This window comes from Gallinula chloropus (genome assembly GCF_964237585.1).
Source record: "Gallinula chloropus genome assembly, chromosome: 3".
Taxonomy (NCBI): domain Eukaryota; kingdom Metazoa; phylum Chordata; class Aves; order Gruiformes; family Rallidae; genus Gallinula; species Gallinula chloropus.
Window position 1 is genome coordinate 74284549 of NC_140087.1, and position 14878 is coordinate 74299426.

General features: G+C 49.8%; 1 protein-coding gene across 1 annotated transcript; it reads right to left on the reverse strand.

Annotated features, from left to right (window-relative positions):
- Positions 1-8447: 8447 nt before the first annotated feature.
- LOC311190059 (cystatin-like) lies at positions 8448-10844 on the reverse strand. The gene is made up of 3 exons (XM_084261908.1): positions 10578-10844; positions 9968-10081; positions 8448-8867 (listed from the first exon to the last, which is right to left on the reverse strand). The coding sequence occupies exons 1-3, from the start codon at positions 10809-10811 to the stop codon at positions 8790-8792; spliced, it is 426 nt and encodes a 141-aa protein (XP_084118034.1). The 5' UTR covers positions 10812-10844; the 3' UTR covers positions 8448-8789.
- Positions 10845-14878: the final 4034 nt, after the last annotated feature.

Consider the following 14878-nt stretch of genomic DNA (forward strand, 5'->3'; position numbering starts at 1 on the left):
CAGCTCACAGCACAGCAGATCCCCATGACATCTGCTTGGGGGATTGAATATCTATCTCTACATTCCTGTGCTGTAGACGGGGTTTCTCTACAGCAGCTGCTTTCCCCCATCCCCCTCTCCAGTGAGTGCAGGCTTTGGGCCTTCTTTAGTCACATTAGAGGTGGAAATCAAGGGGTCAAAACCAGATTTTTTTGAGAGCTCTTGATTTGTACTGGATTGCTGGAAGCATGCCTGTGCTCCTTCTCCTCTCACATCTGAATTCCACTGCTCCTTGCTTTCCCAGCACAAGCACCTGCAAGAAGCACGTGCTGCAGTTTGGAGAGAGTAGCTCCAAACAGTACATAGCAAAAGGTCTCTTGCCAGTTCTCTGACTTCCTAGCAAACTGGGAAATCCCAGGGCCAGTTTTAATGGAAAGCCTCTGAGCAAAAAGTGCGTCAGAGCTGTGTAAACATTATGTTTCATTATTCTCTTAACGTTTTGCAGAAGAAATAATTTTCACTGAGCCACCTGGGGTGTGCAGGAGATGGACAAAGTGTCAGACTGAATAGGAAAAACATTTCCAACTCTGTTATCTGGCTAACACGGGAGTCAGTGAAAAGAGGAAAAATAGATAATTAAAAATCTGTAGTCATCCTAACAAGTCCCATGAGATCTAACAAGGGAAGGTCAGTGTAATTAGACAACCTACCCAGCTAAGCCATGCTCAGAGGCCCAAAGCTAATTTCATTTTATAGGCTACTGCTCGTCTTGAGGTGAGCTTGTTGCTGAAGAGCTCCCAGATGTACTTTCTGGGACTGACTCCGTGACCCCCAAGTTCACCAAACCTCACCTCTGCACAACCTCAGCACATCCAGTTTCACCCAAAAAAACTGCAACATATCACGTGAAGAGCGTTTTTTCGAATGGCTCTGGTGCCCCCTCTCCTCCAGAGAAGAAGTGCTCAGAACTAGCATGTCTCCAAACTCCCCCAAAAAGTCCAATCAAACATTCCTCTGGACTCTTCCTCATCGGCATGGGTGGCTTCAGCCAGCTAGGATGGCCATCAACAAGCTCACACTGGGCTGACTGATGATGAAAGCCTCCTGATGCTCCTGTGCAGGGGAAAATCACTGTGCTTTGGACCTTTGGTACACAGAGGTAGCAACTTTCCTGGGCAGCTGCTTAGGATGGGTCCTGGCACAGCTCATCTTGCACTTTGGTCAGTTCAGGACTACAACAGTGATGGAACAAACAGTCTTCAGAAAGATGCTCACCAGCCCTGCAGCCACTGCAGGTGCCACGTGATGGAGGGTGGCATTTCACTGTCCTCTCAGGCACACAGCAATCCGCAGCCTGGCAGAACTGGTCACTGCAGCAGTTCAATCAGGAGACAACAGTGGATTGAAGATGTTCAGAGAGAAGTGGTCCTCATCATTGGTGAGGGCAGGATGTCTCAGCACGGGAAGCCTTTGAGGGTGACAGCACTAACCTCACCTTCCCCCTTCCACCCCCAGTCAAGGTTGGGCGATGTTACTGGAAACAAGGATTCAGACTTCACTGATGCCGATGCCACAGGTTTTTTAGCTTCTCTGAGCCACTTCTGGAACTTGGTAACTTTTCTCCAAGCCTGTCAGGGCTTCCCTCCTGTTTTGGGTTTGCATGGCAAGGGTTTGGTAGTAGGGTGCTGCAGGGGTGGCTTCTGAGAGACATTGCTAGAAGCTTCCCCAAGGTCCCACAGAGCCAGTATCAGCCAGTTCAAGGACAGACCCGCCATTGACCAAGGTTGAGCCCATCAGTGGTGGTGGTAGTGTCTCTGGGATAAGATAAGAAGATTAAAAAAAACCCCACAAGCAGCAGCTTTTTGCCACCAGAGAAATGAGTGAGGAACCACTCATTGTGTGCAGGAACCAATGTCAGTGAAAAAGGAGGGGGGGAGGTGCTCCAGGCACTGGAGCAGAGATTCCCCCACAGTCTGTGGAGAGGACCATGGTGGAGCAGGTTGTCCCCCTACAGCCCATGGAAGATGATGGGGAGCAGAGATTCCATCTATAGCCCATGGAGGACCCCACACTGGAGCAGATGGAGACACCTGAAGAACTCTGTGACCCAGTGGGAAGCCTATGCTGGAACAACCTCTTGGCAGAACCTGCAGCCCATGGAGTGAGGGGCCCATGCCGGAGCAGGTTTGCTGTCAGAACTTGTGACACCATGGGGGACAGTGCTGGAGCAGCCTGGTCCTGAAGGTCTGCACCCCATGGGAACCACACTGGAGCAGTTTGTGAAGAACTGAAGCCCCCATGGGAAAGACTCACATTGGAAAAGTTCTTGGAGGGCTGTCTCCCATGAGCAGGACTCCATGCTGGAGCAGGGGAAGAGTGTGAGGAGTCCTCCCCCTGAGGAGGAAGGCGCAGCAGAGACAACGTGTGATGATCAGGAGTGAAGCTAAGCTTGGGAAGAAGGGAGGGGTGGAGGGATTAAGATTTGGTTTTATTCTCATTATCATACTCTGTTTTGATCAGGTAATAAATTAGATGCATTTTATGCGGTGTTGAGTCTGTTTCAGCTGTGACAGTAATTGCTGAATGATCTCCACCTGTCCTTATCTTAACTCATAAGCCGTTCATGACATTTTCTTTCCCCTGCCCAGCTGAGGTGAGGAGTGATGGAGTAGTGTTGGTGGGCACCTGGCCTCCTGTCCTGGTTTCAGCTAGGATAGAGTTAATTTCTTCCTAGCAGCAGATGGAATGCCATGTTTGGGAGTCAGGAGGAGAGCAGTGCTGATAACACAGGGATGTTTCTAGTTGTTGCCAAGCAATCAAGGACTTTCAGTTGTTCATATTTCCCCGCTAAGGGGAAGGGAGGGGACACAGCCAGGACAGGTGACCCAAACTGGACAAAGAAGGTATTCCATGCCAGTTATGTCATGCTTAAAAGGGGGACTGGTGGGGGGGAGGAGCAGGCAGCTCCAGGATGAGTAGTTTTGGGGACAGTCTGGTTTTGGGACAGCTTTGAGCTGTACAGCCTGAGTTGTGCACCTCCACACCTCCTTGGCCCCATAATAAGGGAAGAAGACCACTGCTCACCTGTACAAATGGGGGAACGAGGACGAGGGTCCCTCAGGACAAGGAAAAGGGGGATGCTTACTGTGAACATCACTACTTCACCAGAAACCACTCTTCTCCTGCTAACTTTTATATTCAAGATATAAAATCAATTCCTGGCCAGGCCTGAGCCCCAGTTTCTTCTCCAGCTGGGGCAGTGCCCTTTGTGGTACCCGTACTCCACAGGAGGACAGAGAGGATGCTGCTGGGTGTGGCCTGTCTCTGGGACCATCCTGCAGCTGACCACATGCATACATTTACTTCAGAAGAGTCCACTAGGGAGAAAGTTTCACTTCTCAGCACTCATGCTGGTTTCTCTGTGCTCACATGATATATTTTCTTAATGAATATAATGTTTACACACTTAGGTTTCATTTTAGTCTTCTTTTGGTTTTTTCCCTCTGTCATTCTCCAGGTGAAGGGGGGAGGATAAAGTGATGTTGCCACACAGTATTCCCTGTTGCTGTGAACAGCCAGGATGCCTGTTTGCAAGGTGAGGGGCAAGAGCCACCTCCAGTGCTACCCGCCTGCAGGCATGGGCCAGGAGGTAGGTGCAGGGAGGAGATGCCTTCACTTGCTGCTGATGGCCTCACCCCGCCTCACCCATATCACCATGGGGTGCTTAAAAAGAGGCAGCGATGTCCTGACACAATGGGATGACGTGTTTTGTCTGGTGGTGAAGAGGAAACAGTGTCTCCCAGCAAGACATGGTACAATGAGGGCATCATGAATCACTGGTGGGGTTTTTCCAGCTGGAAGCAGAGAAAGGTCTCCCCACCATCAGCTGTGTGCACACACATACCCACACCCACCTCCAGCAAGGTCAGAAATAGCACCCAGCACACACCCCAATACTCACACGCCGGCTCATTGGGAAGATGAACTGCTGAGCATCTTTGCTTCCCTGTTGCAAAATTCTATGGTAGGAGGCTGCCAGCTCATGGACGTTGAGCAATGCCATCCTAATGACCCAGGGAAAGGCTTTAGCAAGTGTCACCTCGAGCCCTGGGTCCTGCCCCAAGGTCCACCACCACACTTAAGCCATGCCCTGTGTCAGAGGGGGACAACAGGGAGAGGTTCATGAGAGACTTGCACTGCGGAGAAGCAGGTTGGCTGCTCTTCTCACTCAAAACAGATGGGCACCAAAAATCCTCCTCACTCCTCCTTGCCAAGCTTGGGATCATGCTGTCTGGAGAGAACCAGGAAACTGCCCCCACTCCTTCTCACCAGCAGGTCAGCACCACATCTGGGTGACAAGACTTGTGGAGGGACCCAGCATCATCAGGAGTGACCAACTGAGGACAGTTTCCCGCTCAACCCTTCAGAAATGATCTCCAGATCACCATTGCATCCTGCAAGGAAAGGGATCTGAAGTCTTACCCCTCTGGTGTCGTTATCAGGAGATAAAACACCAAGATTCAAAATGGGATGTGTGTTTGATCAGTAAATTTGATCTCCTGAAGGATCCACATTACAGCGATTCTAAGACATTGCCCGTTAACGATGAACACAAACAACCCAGCGTCTTCAAACACTCGCTAAGAGGTCTCCATGCCGTAGGCTAAGTGATACTGTACAACCCAAGCACGTGCACATTGCAAACAGCACTGGGTGGCCCAGCCCTGGGGCTGCAGGGTGACCTGGATTCCCACATGATCACTTCCTTTCATAACTGCAGGAAGCTGCGATTTCGGCTGCACACAGAGGCAAGTATCCGCAAGCGGCAGGGAACCTGGCAAGAGTGCTGATAACTTCCAGGATTTCAGAAGGACCCTGCAGGGATCATGTCCCAGGGAGCAGCAGGAGGAAGGGATGGTCTAGGAGCCAAGGTGACCCAAGCACTGGGCCCCACAGGGTCTCAGCATGGCTGCTAAAGCTGGGTAGGATGGGGATCCATCAACAGCCCCAGAGACAGCAAAGACATGAATCAAAGTCCCTCCAGGGAGCCCATTCTGGAGCAGGAAAAGAGGCTGGAAACAAATCTACAAGACAGGTCCAAGGTTCATGCAGTCTCCAGGGCTGGAGATAAGGCCACATCCAGTGCAGCTCAGACAGGGGCAAGGGACCCAGCCTTAAGTTTAAATGAGGTCCTAGGCCATGGGCAGAGGAGGTGTGTGGGTGAGGGTACTAGATAAGGCAAAGAAGCTGAGAGGCAACCTGTACCCCACTTCTCAATACTGTCTGGGCTCTTTAGTTCTTCTGCTAAAGCTGCTTTTTATTACAGACTCTCACACATAGAAGATGCTCTTCAAACAAGCCAGCTAGGCTAAATGCTGCCAGCCTGGTCAGGTGGGACCAACACTTCATGATCATGAGGATATAGCCCCCTTGTCTTCAAATGAGCACACCATAGTTGTGGCACACCAGTAATGCAGCACACCAGTAACGCCCACAGGGCTCCAAAACCATCACGACTTTCACAGCTCTGTGTCTCGGCTGTGCTTTGCAGAGCTGGGAGCCAGAAGTCCATGTCAGTATGGTGCAGGCACTGCTAAGGAGTGCTATGCTTCTCAGCAGGTTGGCCTTAAATCCCTCCCTGAGAGTCAGGAAAAAGCTTTGTGTTTATGAGCTGTAGCCGCAGCAAAGCTCTGAGCCCCCGCCCAGGTTCCAGGAAGCATGACCCCAGGATTGATCTGTCCGAGGCAAACACCACCTAACACCAGGCAACACGAACCAGGCACTTCCCCAGCCACTCATTCACCTCCCTCTCCGACATGTGAAAGAGTCAGGCAGCGGATGCAGCTCAAAATGAGGGCTCAGTGTTCAGCTGACTGAACCACTGCCAGCCAGCCAAGCAGAAAGACCTGCCAAGCAAAATGCTTTTGGCAGGGGAACTTCCACTAATGCTCTTCGCCTGTTGCAAATGCAAAATAACGCAGCCCACAGTGGAAGGAGCTTTAATTAGGTCAGCCTTTTCTTTGCTTTTCTTTTTTTCCTGCATTTGCTGGGAGTGGAGAGCACATACAGATAATCACCAAGGCTGACGCTCAGCAGCTTGTGAGGATGGGGCAATCTGTGCCATTCATCTGTGCCCTTAATGACTGGCATTTCAACATGAAAACGCAGTACCTTGGAATTCAGGACCTTGTAACACCCAAACTCTCATTTCCCACGCACTCTCTGGAGCTGCTAGCTAATAAACACAGCTGAAGCGGTGAAAATTCCTGGTTACATCCACCTGCATCCTCATTTTTTGCCTATAGTCTCCTTACTAGGAGTACAATTACCCAGCCTGGCCTCAAACCCAGGTAATGAAAGGGAAACACAGGCAAACCCACTGCTGCCTTGTGCTTGTACAAACAGGCTGGAAAAACGGGGAACAAGCACATACAAGTGAAGGGAGTAGATAGGAAAATGACAAGTGAGGGTACCTGAGCAGGTTTGCACCAGGATCTACCAACCCAGCAACACAGCAGACAGACACCTAGACAGGCACTAGCCTTGCTAGCAAAGAGAAACGGGGCATCCTTGTGCACAGCACTCAGGGGGAATGGCAACTGGGACAGCAGGGGGAATAATTCCATCAGGTACAAGCACATCCTGGATGGGAGATCGTTGCTGTCAGGCATCCAGCTCATGCCCCTGGCAGCGTGACCCAAGACCTGGCCTCCCAAGAGGCTATACTCCTCAGTAGCTGTATTTCATGTCAGAAGCTTGCTTTCTGGTCACTCACTCTTGTTTTCCTCCCCTTCGTTAGATCTGAGCCCCCTACACCCAAAGATGTGACCATGTTCCCTGTCAGAGACACCTGGAATTTAAAGAGCTGCTTCTAGGGAACATCCACAGTCACAAAGCAAGCCAGGGTTTGTGGAGAAGAACTGTTTTCTATAGGACTACACTGGCAGAGAGTGAATTTTGTGTCTTTCTTACCAGTTACCCATGGTACCTCAATTACTAACTTGCCCATTACTTTTGCAGTAGGCTGGCTCAGGCTAGGTTATGGGTATCAGGGTCATCTGTCCTTTCTGACTCAGGCACAGTATCCCCACTTTGCCCACAATATAAAATTCATCACAGCTTAATAGGAAACATCTCAGTGACTTCTCAGATGCTGATCCCCTCTGCCTGATGATTTAAAGGTATTTGACCCATCAGACACCATTCAAACTCCCTGCTAACACATAGCCAGAGTAAAGTTTATTCCCACCCAGGCTTGTCACTGACCCACTCCCAGCACTTCTGCCCCCATCTCCACTTGTGAACAGAAGCTGTGATGGGGCAGGGAACAGGTACTGAAAAGCTATTTTTCCAGCTCCACTGCTCAGGTTCTAAACACAGTGAGACAGGCTACTACTTGGACTGAAAGAAAAGCCACTCAAAAACACCAAGGCTACAACAATGTAACCTGCAGTAGGAAGTAAGGGGTCCTACACTACCACAAAAGCAGTGCAGGAAGACAACAGGGTGGTTAACTGCTACACAGCACTGCTGCATAAACACATGTAGCCCTGCAACACACCAGTACTGAAGCACGAAATGGTCACATCCCTAGCACAAGCTTCACCTAATCTGATACATACTGCAGTGGTTTCAACTGGAGTGTTCCTTCAGTCAAAACAGCTAAGGACTTCCATCTCTGTCCTTGGTTTTGGTCAGGATGGAGTTAATTTCATTTGTAGCAGCGGATGGAATGCTGTGTTTGGGAGTTCAAATGAAAGCAGTGCTGATAACACCCTGATGGTTTTAGTTGCTGTCAGACAGTCAAGGACTTTCTCAGCTCTTCATAGTTCTCTGTTCATGAGAAAGGAGGGGCGAAGCCAGGTCAGGTGACCCAAACAGGCCATAGAGAGTATTCCATGCCAATAACGTCCTGCTCAGTTTAACAGGGGGCTGATGGGAGGAGGAGCAGGGGCAGCTCTGGGACTCACAGTTTTTGGGGGACAGTCGGGTTCCAGGACAGCTCTGGGTGGCACGGCCTGAGTGGTGGGTTCGGTGAGAAACTGCATTGTGTATCAACAGCTTCATATATCTTTTGCTCGAAACTCCTGTTAGCATTGTTATATTTTATCTTTCTGCTATCTTAGTAAACTATCCTTACCAAAACCCACGGGCCTTTTGGTTTCTTGGTTTTGGGGTTATTTGCCCCTTCCTCTTCCCTTCCCTCTCACCACCACCACCACCACCAACAACAACCCCCCCCACTTCCCCTGCTCTTTTCCTTTAAGGAGGCTCTCAGCCAGGATAAAACCACTACAATCTCTTACTCAAAAGAAGCAGCCAGGTTAGGGGAACAGGCATGGTTTACTCCTCCAGTGCCCAGGATCCCACATTCCTACTCACCCCCTCACTTAGGCACAACAGACCAAGTCACAAATAAAAGCACACCCTCCCTCCAGGACAGCAGAAGCTCAAATAAAACCACACAGAGATTAATAGCTTTTTTTTATGTTTACAATAATCACTTAAGAGGGATAACAAGTTGTGGTTTTTTTGAAATCAGAATTCTGGTGTTGGAGGGCCTTTATTGGGAAAGCTGTAGGAAGACCAAAACAGCTGCTCTAATATGCCATTAGAAAGAAGGAATACAAAGTTGAGATCACACTGTGCTTTGAAGGGAAGTTACATTGTTTAACTTGCATAGCACAAGCATACAGGAGTAGAGTTAACCAGCACTGATAAAGCCCATCTCAATTTGTGTTATTGCTTTTGGTTTTTTCCTTTTGAATCTGAGCAACTGGCTGTTGGTCCTTGCTGGAACCAAGGCAGGCTTACTGGCAGCTACTGTTCAGTAGTTTCATTTGGTTTAGCCAAGGAACAGAGTACACTGTAAAGTTGCAAGTGATGTGCTAAAGAGAAAGAAAAAAAGCAGTTATCAGATTATGAACATGCAACAACATACAACAGCATCACTGACCTCTGTTCTACACTGACTTACTACCCCACATGATCCAGAATGTATGCTACTTCCATGATACTCTCAATTTGGACTCTCCCAAGAAGCACTCTGGAACACCACTCCTGTTAGCACTTGCTCAGGATGAATCATTTCTCCCTAACACCAGCAGAGAAGCTGAGCAGTCAGCACTCCTGAAGATCAGGTCCCCTCCTTTACCCATTCACACAGAGGAAGGCTTTCAGCATGGCTGTTACCCCAATATAACCTCTTAGGCACAGGTATACACACCTGGCCAGCTAATCCTTGTGTGCATCTACTGAACCACTGCACCTGTCAGTGGGACACGCAAGCTTCTAGCCAAGTGCTTAACATGTAGCTACATGCAGGGGACCCTTCTTGGACATGTAGGCAGAAAGGGCATGTATGCAAGGAAGCTGAGTCTATTATTAATTAATACAAGTAATCAAATACTACAGAAGGTAGAGCTACACTCAGGCCAGATCAAGGCAGAAGTGTTTAATACTTAACTGACAAGCTAAAGCATTCCTTAAAGAGCATTACTTTGGCAAAACCCCTGTGTAAGGGGTGATGTGCCTCTTGAGATCAGCACTTTGCCTAAAGCACTTTTCACAGTAATGCAAGTCCCCCAGGAACAGGTAGTTAAGTCCTGTGAGTATATAAACATGCTTGATAAGAGGACCCAGGAACGGTATGGAGGACACTGGATTGAGAGCAAGGAGACATGCAGGCTTGGCAGTTTCCTCTACGGTTCTTGTAATCCAGCCCACAGGCACTTTGAGAGGCTTGAGGCACGCAGTCTTCTATGTACTACATTCTCCAATCCCCACTAAACACAGACTAAAAGGCCCTGACTTCAGTCACCATAATCCAGCAAGACAAGTTCTGCAAGGGCAGCATCTTAAATATAGAGGTATGTATGAGGTCTCTGATCTTGGCTGGAGAAGAGCAATGACACTGCACTGAGCCAGCCCAGCAAGAAAGAGGGGGCTGGAAACCACAGAGGCCAGCACACTGTGCTCTGGAACCTACCTTAGCCATGTGCGGTGCATCATGGAACGCACAGCTCTGGAGATCAGTTGCTGGCTTCGGGCAAGTTGTCCGACCAATCTCAACTTCCATTATGTACTTGAGCCCAGATACGAGCTGCAACAAGACAAGTGGGCAAAACCAGCTTTATTACCAGCACATCCAGAAGGGCTCTCTGACAAGGAAGCCCAGCAGAGAAAGCCAGAGCATTTTCTGGTTACACAGTGGAAAACAGACTCCAAAACAAGAGGGGATTGCGCATGGTATCTCAACAGAACAGACTCTTGGCTCCCTTTCAAAAACAGGAAACAAAATACAAGTAAACAAGTTTCATAGCACAGCTTCCTTAGGTCAGTGAACAGAGGCATGTCTTAAGCCACCCAGCAGCCCGAGTTACTAGCTTCTTCAATACATGCAACACCCAAGGGCAATCAGATTGTCAAGACCCAAGCTATTAGAAAAAAAAAAAGCTTTTTTATTCACTTTCCATGAAAAAAACAGCTTGAACAACCTCTCACGCTTGAGGCCTGTCTCTTCTCCTTTCCAGCTGCTCCACAGCCAGTATCAAGGCCGACCCTAAACCCACCGCCCGCCGGGCCGCCCCAGCACCCACCTGTCTCTGGGCGCGGATGATCCGCACCACCCGGCTGGAGTACATATCGTTGCTGGCCTTGTTGTACTCTGACATGGCGAACTGCAGGGCCCGCTGCAGACCTTCGTCGTTGTCAGCGTTGGCGACGTCCACCGGAGCCCCCAGGAGCCGCGGACGGCCCTCGCTGCCCATCACGGCGCCGGCGAACATCAGTGCCGCGGCCAGCAGAGCCACACAGACCTGAGCTCCCGCCATGGCTGCGCAGTCTGCTTGTCGCCTGGCAGCCGCCGCCATTTTAAAGACAGCGGGGCGGGGCGGGCCACGGCCCAAAACAAACCGCCCCCTCCCGCCCCTTCCCGCCGGCCGGAGGCTCCAGCAGCGGGAGCGCTGACGCGGGGACCCGGCTTTGCGGGAGTGTGCAGTGGGGGTGGGTGGTGTCAGCCCTTAGGGCCCAGACCCACCGCCCGGCGCACCGGACAGGGTGCCTGAAGCAGCCCGAGCGCCAGGCTCTGCTGACTCACACAAGGCTGCCCCATGAGGGGACTCGGGGTGCCCTGGGGCAGGCATTACAATCAGGTGAGGTGCCTGAGCAGGAGCTCCCTCCCGAAGTCCTTCTTGGTGCTCCTCTCTTTTCCCCTCAGAAAGACCAGAGCTGTGAGGAGGAGAGCGTTTTAGTAACCCCTGAGCTCTCTGCGAGGAGGAAGGGCCTTTGCCCCAAAACCATCTGTGCTTGTGGAGGCACACCCTGTGTTCCCGGTCCCTCAGGGAGGGGTTCGGAGGAAGGTGAGGATGTGGCACTGGCACTATGCTGCCCACTGACCTCCACACGGGTACAGGTGGAGGAGGATGTTTTCCTGCACAGGTCTGGGAAGTTGGAGACTATTTCCAGGCTCTGCCTCCTCATGGGTTATTATAGCACTTATTTCCCTCTGCTGTGGAGGGAAAACAAAAACCACAGAGCATTTTAAGCTACATATGTGGCTTCAGGCACAAAACACCCATGTGTCATTTCCTCTATCTCCTTCCTCAGCATTGGTGTTACCTCATATACCCTAATGGCTCTACTAAAGGTCAGAGGGGCACCTGTAGCAGGGGCGGCTTTCCAGACAGGTCGCTTAACTTCCAGTCAGCTCCTAAAACCACAAGTCTTCCACCATCCTGTCGGGAATTCTAAGTTTGGAAAGGTAAGTCCTGCCATAGCATGTGAGAGCAAGCTCAAGTGAGACCTAGGGCCTTGTGGAGTTGTTAGGTTAAGAAAAGATGATGTATTGCACCTGAATATCCTCAGAATGAAAAGGAAAGTACTTGTGCATTGACTGGAAAGGCTGTCTGCATGCTAGCAATATCCAGAGTTATCACTGGAAAAATCCATGCAGTTGGCATCAAGCTGTGCAACTAAGTGTTGGAGTAGTTTTTACAGTTAAAGAACGGCGCAAGCACCACCGAAAGCATGAGGGAGGGGACTGACATGTCAGGTACTGGGATGTGAGCCAGAGCTGCTAGCAGCTGTGGGAGTCAGTCTCCATTTCTCTTTTCCCTAATTGGCCTTGGATCCAGACTGCATCCATTTAAAAGTCAAGATTAGAGCTCACCTAAGTCTTTTAGAAGCAAAGGCTCTCTTCTGCACTGTCAGTAACTGCTGCCAACAGGAACAGCCAGCTCTTGCCTAAATCAGTCAACCGCACCTCCAACATACCTATGAGATCTCTACCCACCACAACATGACGACCCTGCCAGCCCAGGCCTCCACCAAGCAGTGTCCCAGCTCCTGGCTGCTAGAGATGCTCAAGCAGCCCCACACAGCACATGCAGGGATCTGTGCCTCACACTACTGCAAAAAGGCGAGGACCAAGAGAGGGAATGTCAGTGCCGTTTGGATTCAGGCCAAAGGCAAACAAGCAAATTCTTACCCCACCTTGGGTCACCTCACTGGAGTTAAGGCATTCACTATGGCTTAAACTCACACTGGCAGGCAGTAAGTCAAGTCTTGGTACAGTCCTGGTGATCTCATTGTCACTTCTGCAAGTGGACAATGTGCAAGGTACAGAATGACACAGCTGCATTCCCTCTTGCCCTTGCTTTGATGTCACAGCCTTCCCGTTCAGCCAGCCCTCTTCTGCCTGCAGCTCTCACCAGGGTTTCAGTTTCTTCTCACATGCCAGTCTGGCGCTGGCACAATGAATAATTGATGCCACAAATCCACTCCAGTAGAAAAGACTGAGGAAGCTGAGGAGCTTCAGTAATGTGAGGGGTGGTGATACCTTTTGCAAGGAGAAGGTTCATCCTTCTCCTTAGGCAGATCATCTCCTCCAAGACAAGAATCCTCTTGGCCTCAGAAAGGTAACAGCCCAGGCATAAATGTGGAAAAGTTTCTGTCTTGAGTTTTACAAAGCAGAGCCTTCAGCCTGGGTTTCTTCTCTTCCTGGAAAGTGCCCTATGTACTGGCTCCTCACAGGTGGGGAAGTGTCTCTGTGGAGTTTCAACCACTTTTCCACTCATCAGACCACTGCCTACAGCTTCCCCGAGCTGCATCTGAGCCAAAGGAACATTTTCCAAGGAATAATTCCCACTCACTGCAGACAGGCTTTCCAGAAACACGCTCTGGTCTCTTGCTCATACCAGGTTTTAAACCTAGAGGTAAAGCTTATGGTCAGTTTGAGAGGTGGGAAGAGGTGTCACAGACTGCAGCTGGCTGGCTATGGGCACCGCCTGGCAGGGACAGCCATCCCATTGCCAGAAGCAGCAGCAGGGCCCAATCTGCCACACCCAGCTTTTTAAAAACAAAAAACAAAAACCAACCAACCAACCAAAAACCCAACAAAACAAAAAACCCAACAACAACAACAAAACAAACAAACAAACCAAACCAGCACTGGACACTTCAACATTGTACCACAGTGATACTAAAGGTTGTTGCAGAATGGCTTGAGCAGCAAGGCCATGAGCCTATGGAGCAGTTGTTGAAGCAGCCACCTGTGTAGCTCAGTAAGACCAGGCCCCACACCGTCTTGGTGGGAACAGAAGGGTCAACAATCGGTCAGCATATTCTTGTGTATCATACAGCATGGTCACAAAATGTGGGAGTAGGAGGTGTGATAAGGATTCAGTGCTCCTGGGACTGAGAAAGAGACATGATTCCCAGGCTGCAGGATGGGTGGAGTATGTAAATGTAACCTTTAGTTAAGAGCCAATTAGAATACGACAGGTCTAACACGTGGCAGGAATAGTATAAAAGGAAGTGTGTGCCTGCAATAAAGTTGAAGTGCTTTATCAATCACATTGATTGGCAGCATTCTTCCCTCTCGTCACGGCAAAAGGTCACTGGTGATCCCAACTCAAGAGTTTCCTCCCCAGGTACAAGTCAACCCAAGCAGGATTTGCGGCTCAGAAGTCAGCTTGCCCCCTTTCTGCCACCTGCCTTAACCAGGTGCCACAGGTCCCGAGCACCTTATGGAACTCGAGCATCAATACCAAAACTCCCTGTTCTCTCCCTGGGCCCTTCTACATTCCTGCTCCCTCCCACAGAAAAGTGAGACATACCTTGAGACCTGCTCAATGCCTGACAGCTTTTCAAATGTCTGAAAGGAGCTGCACATTGGTCAATGCCAAGTTGTCCTCTTCCTTAACCATGAACACTTCACTCAGTTGAACACATACAGCTGCAGAAAGCGGAGCTGTCTGTACTCCACAGTGTCAGACCCTTGTAGTTTCTTTGGTGGCAGGATTTCTCTTTGTCTTTCTTACCAGATGCACTCACATTTAGTCTGCAAAACAGGGGCTGACAGAGTCCCACTTTTGACACTGTTCATGCCTTGCTCTGCTGTGCAGAGTGGCTGTGAAGGAAAACTTGCCCTTTGGAGTTGCTGGTTCTCCAGCTTGGGCAGTGCCACGTGGGCCCCGCAGGCCCACACGAAAACAGAAGCAAGCTGCTTAAATACTGCTAGTCCAAAATCAGGACTTGAACCAGAGTGATTCTGAGGGGGGTGGGGAAAAGAAAAAAAAGGCTTGAAAAAAAAATGCTGCTCTACAATTGATAAATAAAGGGGACCTGGTTCATGGCACAGAACTGCATTTTGTCATTTTGCTTCTGAAGGGCACAAACATTGTTCTCTTACAGAGTCACTTTTTAAAAAAATATAAATAAAACTGAATTCTCACATAAGCAGATGAGCAAAGGAACTGGAAATCTGAGGAATATGCCAAGCAGCAGGAGGCTCATGAGAACATTACAGAAGTTCGTAATCCTGTGTGCTATCAGTATAGCCAGGAAAAGAGAGTTTTGGTTGGTTCAACAGTTTTGTGCAATATCCAATACACCTAAA